The sequence below is a fragment of the Galeopterus variegatus genome, unplaced genomic scaffold (assembly GCF_000696425.1).
Source record: "Galeopterus variegatus unplaced genomic scaffold, G_variegatus-3.0.2 Scaffold1899, whole genome shotgun sequence".
In the NCBI taxonomy this organism is placed as follows: domain Eukaryota; kingdom Metazoa; phylum Chordata; class Mammalia; order Dermoptera; family Cynocephalidae; genus Galeopterus; species Galeopterus variegatus.
Genome location: NW_007728010.1, coordinates 86,417 through 96,520, shown reverse-complemented (window position 1 = coordinate 96,520; position 10,104 = coordinate 86,417). Strand labels below are relative to the sequence as shown.

General features: G+C 40.1%; 1 protein-coding gene across 1 annotated transcript in view; it reads right to left on the bottom strand.

Annotated features, from left to right (window-relative positions):
- Positions 1-2,182: 2,182 nt before the first annotated feature.
- CPPED1 (calcineurin-like phosphoesterase domain containing 1) overlaps positions 2,183-10,104 on the bottom strand; it is a gene marked incomplete at its 5' end in the record, with an annotated part of 33,785 nt that continues 25,863 nt past the window's right edge. Inside the window, one exon of the mRNA XM_008579492.1 lies at positions 2,183-3,842. Coding sequence (XP_008577714.1) covers positions 3,613-3,842 — 230 coding nt within the window. The remainder of the gene's footprint in view (positions 3,843-10,104) is intronic.

The following is a 10,104-nucleotide window of genomic DNA, read 5'->3' as shown; positions in this document are numbered from 1 at the left end:
GTCGCTTTTACAAGTAAAGTCCTTTCTAGTATTATTCAGACTTAACACTAGTGTTTGTTTTGTACCTCTGTCAGCAACCAACAATCTCATAATGCCAAAAATCACGATATGTAAAATGTTTTTTACTAGCTCCGTAAAATTTACTAGATTTTTCTGTCCTGCTCTCCCTAACCTTAACAGAAACATGACTGAAGATTTGAGATAAACTTTGCTTATTGTAAAAAACGCAGTTAGATGATCACCTCTCCATCCTCATTCTCAAATGTACTCCTTTGAGTCTTGACAATCTAATTTGAGATCATTTTAAATAACCTTCCTTCCCCCTTTAGCAACCCCTTATTTAATATTTTCCTATTTAAAGTGATTAGTTGGAAGGGGGAGCTTTAGGTGACACCCTAGCCTTGAGAGAGCTGAGTTTGGGAACTATAAACATGGAGTGAAGCACCCTCTGATAGAGCATTTACTGCTGTGGAGAGAGCTATGTCCTGTGATCCATTGTGGTTCAGTTCAGTTTCTAAATATCCTCTAGTGAAAATTCTCTGGAACAATCTGCTCTTTGGACAGGCTTCGCCACCCCAAACCTGGTGCAATCAGGGAAGGGACTTCAGGGCCTTGCCCAGACTTTGCAAACCCAGGGTGAACCCCCAGGGCCTCCAGCTGACAACGGGTTCTTGCCCAAGAAAGGCGACCAAAGGTGCTGAGTACTGTAATGCGTTGCTACAGGCTGAGCTGGTACTAAGCTCTCACCTGTGGAAGACATTTTCCAAGAGAGAGAGGGTAGCGCTAAGGAACAATGGGCTCGGGGGTTGAACTGCCTGCATCCCAGTCCTTCCCTCACCACTCACTGATGAACGGAGTGACCCTGGCCATGTGACCCCACTTTTCTTAGCCAAAAATATATTTAAAACCCATAATAAACACTCAGAACCACAGCACTTATTATTTTTTTTTTTTTCCCTTTTTGTCTTTTTCTTTTCTTAGCCAAAAATATATTTAAAACCCATAATAAACACTCAGAACCACAGCACTTATTTTTTTTTTTTTTCCCCTTTTTGTCTTTTTTTTTCTCGTGTCCGGCAACGGACCGCAACCCTCAGTGTCACGCCCGTACCGGACCGGGACCGGCAATGGGATCGCAACCCTCGGTGCTGCGCCCGCCCCTTGCTCAGCCAGTGAGCGGGAACCGGTCTGTATGTGGGATCCGAACCCTCGGCGGGAGCGCCGCCGCGCTCCCAAGCGGCGCACTGTAGCAGTGCGCCACCAGGCCGGCCCAGAACCACAGCACTTATAATCATGATGTCTTTTATTGTTTTCACAGTATAAGGCACTTCTTTTTTCTTTTAATAGTTTTCATTTTTTAAAGAAAAAGTAATCCTAAGTGAATGCACTAGTAATGATCTTTTATCAGAATGACACATGCTCGGGCCGGCCCGGTGGCGCACTGGATAGTGCGCCGCTTGGGAAGCACGGCGGCGCTCCCGCCCGAGGGTTCAGATCCCACGTACAGACCGGTTCCCGCTCACTGGCTGAGTCGAGGCGCGGGAGCAACCCCGAGGGTTGCAATCCCGTTGCCGGTCCCCGGTCCGGTACGGGGGCAACACTGAGGGTTGCGATCCGTTGCCGGACACGGAAAAACACAAAAGACAAAAAAAAAAAAGAATGACACATGCTCATCCACAGAAACATTTCCTAACTTCCTCCTGAACCTCTTGCCATTGTGGAATACTGCTGTTTGGTTACTGAAAAAACGGTGAGATTTTCAAATTTATATGATTCCCTTTCCTTAGCATATTGTTGGGGTGTTTTGAATCAATTCTTTTACTCACATTTTTGGGCAAGGAGATTTAATAAGTTTTATTTCCATTATTTTTAATTATGTTCATATGATTCCCCAAACCCGAGTGCCACAAGTCAGAGCATTTTGCATGTGTAACACGACAAAGAGGGGTCCTTCAGTCCAGCGTGATTAAACTCTTCCCATTTCCCCAGGAGAAGCCCTCATCGTGGACCAGAAGCCCTCCGTGTTCATGATCCAAGTCTTAGCACATCCTGAGTCTCAAATGAGCAGCTTATTAGCTATGCCCCCTACTGACCTTTTCTTCTAGACCTCTTTTACCCACACCTGTTGTCAAGAAAAATGAATATAAAACAAGGACGCAGCAAAACACTAAAAAGAACTGCATTCTGGTTTCAAAAAATTTGAATTTTCTTGTGTCACATAACAATGAGCTATGGTGTGTCACCAGTCTGCAGTATAATTAACTTCTCTTCTTTTGTTCCTTATGAATTTACATATCCAATTATCTTTCTATTTAATTTCTCACGATTTTGCTACGGTGACTAAAACTTTTTAACAAAAAAGTCTTTTAATTTAATGGAGACTTTGCATTTCATGTTTATGCGTTTTAGGATTACAGAACACTACTGCCTAACACTGTTGCATTTCCCTGGCAGGATGTGGAGTACCCAGGTTCCCTGTCCACCAGGACAACGGTTGAAAGACTATGTGGATTCAATTACACAGTGATTAGGAGCTGCTGAGAAGACACAGCAAAGTAGATGACACAAAAACAATGCCAATTGTAAATAACCCACGCTATTTTGTTAAAAAATACTGCACTGGTGCATGTAATCAAAGCCGATGCCAATTCAGATATTATGGCTGAAGACACTGTTTTAGCCCCAGCAGAATTTCTGCTTTCTTTTCAGAACTCTGCATCCGTTCCCATTCTTTCTGTCGAAGTAGATGCAGTTAAGAGTCTCAGAAATTGAGGGGCATTCTGATCCCACGAGAACACCCATCTGCAGGGCTACTGCAGCGCCAGAATGTGAAAGACGACCAACTCAGAATGTGCTGCCAAGAGAGTGAATGCACAGGCAGTATTTTAGGGCCTCAGGTCTAGTCTCTTGGATGAGATTCTCATAAATGGCCAGGTGATGTGCAAAGGTGACTTTTCTAGGCACCAGGAGGGCAAAAAAAAAAGGAAGTCTGACTGGTATGAACTGTGTTCTGTTCCTATCATCAGCAGTAATAGAAATGTCAGAATTTAACAGCAAATGTTGGCTACTTGGATCCTTGTTACAATAAGTCTGTGTGGCTCTGGTAATGGGAGGGAGAGCTATTTGTTTTGTTAGGAAGGAACAGAAATGACCTTTGTTTTGCTTTGCATTTTGGGAGTCATGACCACAATTTAATATAATCAGATGCAGTTTGTTCAAGGAATTATCAAAGCTCACACTTGGATATCAAGTTGGGATGAAGGTCGATAGGTGGACATGGATCACGCACTACCAGAAAACAATCTAATTCAACAGCAGCACTGAGAAACACTGCATTAGGAGAATTTATTCAAACATCCATGCAGAGAGAGTCAAATACCATTTTTTAAAAAAATTATTTCCACGTTCCCTCTCTCCTTTTTTAAAGGGAAGAAGTTCTATTTTGAATATCATTTAGGATAGGACCCAGCTCTCTGATTTATGCAAAAGGACATAAATTCACAAACCTGCTGGGTCTGCTTTTACATTTCCACAAGGGGCTGTGGTGCAGCTGCTGTTTCTGGCAAAATAAAAAATAGTGGAAGTGAAAAGAGCATAGATTATAAAAGGCAATCATTTTTTCTTCATCAAATCCAGTAGCTTGTCTTCTATTCCTTTTTCACTCAGCTCATCTAAACTGTAGTATCGATGCACAATTTTCTCTGCAGTGACCACCACCACTCGGAGTCCATGGGTGTCTTTGCCCAACTGGCACCCGATGGCAGACGACACCACCATGTCGAGGTTCTGGTAGGTGCCCCCAGCATTCCTGTGGTAGTGGCCTGAGAACACAGCTTTGATACCTGCAGGGAAGGGAAAGAGACATTAGGGGACCGAGGATTTCCATTTAGGTGACCAGGGGGCTCCAATGTCTTATTCATAATATTATTCTGTGTATAATAAAAGAGAAGGCAACTTATGTGACATCCAAAATATTTTCAAGCATAATTCATATAACAATATATTATTAACATGTTTGTCATAACTAGTACAAGAAAATTCTAGGGAACAACATAAGAGAAGGGAGGTGTTATGGGTTGAATGTGTCTCCCAAACGTTCTTATATTGGAAACTGCACGCCCACTGTAGCAGTGAGAAGTCCTATTATGGTCATTGAAAGGTGGGGCCTCTAAGAGGTGATGAAACTGTGAGGACTGTACCCTCTTGAACTGTTGATCCCTGGATGGTTTAATGGTCGTCATGAGTGTGGTTCTGATGGCTTTATAAGGAGAGCGAGTGAGCAGGTCAGCTCTCTCTTGCTCAGCCATTTGCCACGTGACACACTGGTTGTCACTGTAGAGTCACCACCATAGAGGAAGGCCCTCACCAGATGTGTTCCGTGGACTCTGCACTTCCCAGCCTCCAGAATTGTGAGCAATAGATTTTATTTCTTTATAAATTACCCAGTTTTAGGCGTTCTGTTATAAGTAACAGAAAATGGACTAATAAAAAAGATAAAGTGAATGACTTTGGGAAGAGATAAAGGAGACTGAAGAAAACATTTCGAGGCCAAGATAAACGTCCATAGGATGGAAGTTGTATGTCTATTGAAAATAATGTTTATGGGGTTCTCATCAAGACAGCAGATAATGTTCAACATATGGTGTATCTCTTCTGCTCTAAACTTATACCCATAATAGAAAAAAATGTAAAAAATTAGACCAAAGGATATAGGTAGACTTAAAAACAAAATAAATAGCTCTATGGGCCAAAAACAAAATAGAAAGACAAAGTAATGAATGGGATTAAAAGGTTGCCAGGAATTAAGGTTTTAGAAAATCATAGAGACTGAGAATATTTTCTGTGAGATGAGGAAATAAAGCCTGGCCCGTTTGAAAAAGGGGCCAGCATGGGGTTCTCTGGTTTATGGAAGGAGATAAGAAAACTGCTGCTGCCAGGGGCTGGGGCAGTGTTGTGCAGGCAAATGTTTAAGTTATTAAAAAAAAAAAAAAGGCCTAATTTGTAATGTTTACTAATATCCATGGTGTAAATATTCCCATCATGGCCAATTTCAAGTGACCAATATGATATCATTGAACCGGCTGGCCGTGGGAAGAGACGCCCAGTAGTTCACTGTTATATAGTATTTCCACCACACAGACACAAAAGCTGTAAACAACCTTAAGAGCACAGGTAACAGTAACATGTAACAAAAGATTTAGAAAGTGATACGTTTTGAGTATTTATTACCTGTTATAATACAGTCACGTGCCACATAACGACATTTCAGTCAATGATGGACCTTATATATGATGCGTAACAGTAACATGTAACAAAAGATTTAGAAAGTGATACGTTTTGAGTATTTATTACCTGTTTGTTATAATACAGTCACGTGCCACATAACGACATTTCAGTCAATGATGGACCTTATATATGATGCTGGCCCCAAAAGATTATAATGGCTATACCATATAGCTAAGTGTGTAGGCTGTACCATCTAGGTTAGTGTAAGCATGCTCTATGATGTTCACACAATGATGAAACTGCCTAATATATCCCCACTGTTAATTGACACATGGCTGTAATTTATTTAATGGTAAGTTCATATACTTTAATTTTTAATAATGGCCATTTAACAACCAGATCGCAACATTCCTTAAGATTTAATAATCGGTTCTAAAGAGCTGGTAGGAACTGTCTCCAGCACACCACTGGGCTGGGGCTTATAGCAACCTGAGGGCTCTGGGAAGGAAGGACAGACACAGGCTCAAGTCTACAAACTGAAACACATTTTCCCAATATTAATGTGGGGCCCCAAACTACCATTATAAGGCCTGGTCCTGAGTGGGGGAGGTGGTAGAAGTAACCAAATCCAATAGACAGGGACAGTTAATCAAGAGAGAAAGCGTGAGGGAAAAACAAAACAAAAAATACCTCTTACTCAAATGGGATCTGCAATTAAAAATTCTACCACAAAGAAATTCTACTTATGAAGAAATCTCATGCTAAGTATAACGGTCTATAAACTATTCAGTCAGGAACATGAATTTGATCCAGATAATTGTATAAAACTGACAAATATTTAAAACAAATATGTTTATGATATCAAAGTCTTTAATAAAGGACCAATATCCATTAAAAAAAAAAGATTATGAAACAAAACAGGCACAAGTCGAATGAGAATGGTGGGTAATGAAAGTTTGGAAATGGTGGACATAAAAGACATACCCATTGAAATTTCAAATAAAAACAACCCTCAATAAATGAGATAAATTCTAGACTGGACACTAATCAAAGAGGAAATTAGTGAATTTAAAGGTGGAATCAAATCTTCACTAAAAGAATTATTATGAGATACATTTCAGTAAATGAAGGATTGAAATATTAAAAATTAATGATGAGCAAACACTGATATTTTAGTAAACTGAAATCAACTGATTTTTTTTTATATTTAACAAAACCCTTTTTTCTTAATGTTAAAAGCGAAACTAAAACTCAAACAAAAATGTCCAGATAGGAAGTTTAATGGACAATTAAAACATATAAAAGTTATCTGTCAGATTGGAAGGAAGATGATAATACTGAATAACTTGATACTTTACTAGAAAATATGTAAAATTATCATGTTTCATAAAAATGTTTGGGCATAAGCAAACTAAAATAAAAATAGAGGAATTGGGCTTAATCAAAATTAAAAACTTTTGTGCTTCAAAAAACACTATCCACAAAATGAAAAGACAACCCATGGAATGCAAAAAAATATTTGCAAATCATATATCTGATAAGGGCCTAATATCCAGAAAATATGAAGAAGTCTTACAACTCAGCAATAAAAAAGAAAACCCACTTAACAAATGGGGAAATGATTTGAACACACATTTCTCCAAAGAACATACACAGACGGCCAATAAGCACATAAAAAGATGCTCAACATCATTAATCACTAGGGAAATACAAGTCAACACCACTTCACACCCACTAGGACGTCTATAATAAAAAAGATGAAAAGTAACAAGTGTTCACAGGGATTTAGAAAAATTAGAACCTGGTGGGAATGTACAGCCGTACAGCTTTTTTGGAAAACACTGTGGCAGCTCCTCAAAATATTAATCATAGTTGCCACAATCCATCAATTTCACTCCCAGGTATATACCCAAGAGAAATGAAAACATACATCTGTACAAAAGCTTGTATGTGAATGTTTATTGAAGCACTTCATAATAGCCTAAAAAAGTGGAAACAACCTAAATAAATGTCCATCAACTGATGACAGGTAAACAAAATGTGGTCTATCCATATGATGGTGTAGTATTCAGCCATAAAAAGGAATGAAGTACTGTTACATGCTACAATGCAGATAAACCTCCAAAGTATTATGCTAAGTGCAAGATGCCAGACAAAAAAGGCCACATAGGTATAATTCCATTTATATGAAATGTCCCAAATAGGCAAATCCACAGATAAAGAAAGATTAGTGGTTGCCAGGGGCTGGGGGAAAAGAGGAATGGGGGTGACTGGTAATGAATACGGGGTTTCTTTGTGGAATGATAAAAATGGTCTGCAATTAGATACTGGTCATGGTTGCAAGACCTTGTGAATATATTAAAACCAATGAATGTTATGCTTTAAAAGGATGAATTTTATGGTATATGAATTATAGCTTAATAAAAAAATGCAAAAAAAAATTTATGGGAAAGGGAGAAAGGTAAAATGATCCATGTGGTAATGGATTAGAGTTGGAGATATCAGTATGAACTCATGTTGAGCTTAACATGGACGCAGGTGGTTGCACATAGAAATATTTATGGATGTGTATATACACAGGCTAGAAGTACACAGACACACACTGCCTCGCTCTGTCAGCCGACAGCACCTAGATGCAGGGGCACGGACAGCAATGAGCCCACTTAGCACTCAGATCTTGGTTCCTAATAACCATTCTCTCATAAAAGGAACGATGGATCTTTGGAGAAATGGCTGACTGCAGGCCTGGGGCAAGAAATATACAAGATGAACATCGGGCCAGAAAGTAAGAAAGTGAACAAAAAGAAAAAAAACTCACAATGATGCAGTATGTCAAAGGGACACAGGACAAGTGAAAGAGTCCCCAAAGGCCAAAGCTTAGCAATTTCAGCAACAAAATAAACTAGTATTGAATTATAATGCAAAGTATAAAAAAAAATGCACGAGTCCATACTGATACAGATGAATGATTAAATCAATACATGGGTGGTGGCGGGGGTGGGGGGATGACGACGACAAATCTCCCATACGGAATAACAAAGAATTTATGCAGATACTCCACGCTCTTGGAAGTAGACCATAACTCCTCCCCCCTTGGGTGTGGGCTGTGATTTCTGACTTCCTTTCAAAGAGTACAGTGTAAAAAAGAGGTTAAAAAAGAAAAAAGGATAACAGTGGAGAAACTGGACAAGCATCAACAGTGGTAAGTCATGCTGATAGTAGTACGTACTCCTGATATAATTTTGATGCAAATGGCATCTCACCTCAGTGGTCTTCCTCCCTAAAACCCCTCACTCCAGTCTGGTCACGTGAAAAACAGACAAATTCCAGTAGAGAGACATCCTATAAAATACCCGACCAGGCAGTACTCCTCAAGAGTGTCAAGGTCATCGAAAACAAGGAATGTCTGAGAAACTGTCACAGCCAAGAGGTGCCTAAGGAGATAAGATGACTCAAGTAAATTATCCCTATTTTTTAAAATACACTTTTAATTTTAGAACAACTTTATATTTACAGAAAAATTACAAAGATAATACAGAAAATTCCCATATACCCCACACCCAGGTTCCTACATTTGTTAACATCTTACATTAGGATGGTACAGTTGTTACAATCAATGAACCAGGATGGATACATTATTATGAACTAACTTCCATAATCAGGTTCCCTTAATTTTTCCCTAATGTCCTTTTTTCTGTTCCAGGATCTGAAGTATTTCCACCAGTTCCACTGTGGGAAACAAAGAAGGAGTTAGGGACTGAGATTGGTGGAAAGGAAGATGGGGGAGAAAGAAAAGGACAAAGGAGAGCGAGGGGAGAGAGGAAAAAGGCCCAAAGGAGATACGTTCAAAATGTTCACATTTTGCTTCTGGTGAGCAGGATTCTGGTAGAATTAAACAGAGCCATAGCCACGCGCGCTGCCAGGAACTGGAAACCCACATGTGGGCAGGTGTGGACACACGGGAGCCGAGGTGCACGGCTGGGGATGCAAAGGTGGTGACTTAGTTTCCCTACTTACAACGGCCAAGAGTGGGAGAAACAGAGATCCCCATTTACTGTGATCAGAACGCGAACAGATACAACTCATTTCAGGGGCAATTTGGCAATATTGTCTCACGTTTTACTGTGCATTCCCCTTGACTCAGCAAAAGCATTTGGTAGAAATTCATCCTTTGGAAATCCCCAGAGAAGAGCCCAAAGATGTATGTGTGCTGCATGTGTTGGCATAAATACAGTATATAGAACAATGTTCACCGGGGCACTGTTTGTAATGTTTATAGGAGACTGGTTCAAATACGGAATATAGATTTACATGTACTGGCATCAAAAGGTGCCAAATACATTTTTAAGTATGAACAGCCAGTGGCAAAAACACAGTATATAGAACAATGTTCACCGGGGCACTGTTTGTAATGTTTATAGGAGACTGGTTCAATTACGGAATATAGATTTACATGTGCTGGCATCAAAAGGTGCCAAATACATTTTTAAGTATGAACAGCCAGTGGCAAAAACAACAACAACAAAAAAGTGTTGTGTGATTCTGTTTGTAAAATAAAGAGAATGTATATATGAGAGGATATGTGTGCGTATGTCTGGTGATTTCACAGGGAGGGGGTGAGGGGTGGGATTAGCAAGGGGCTGGCTATCGATTTCTCCGTTTTTGCTCACTGTAGTGTAGTGTTTATGATGATCATGAATTGATCTGGTGATCAGAAACAAAACATTAAGGCAATGTGAACAGGGCAAGGGTAGCATGAAGAAGGACCGGGGGCAAGGGTGACGGGGTGCGGGGGCCACCACACCAGGGTCCGAGCCATGTGGTTCCAAGACTGCAGCTAGAATCACTGGGTCAGGTGCCCAATGGGTCTTTGCCGCA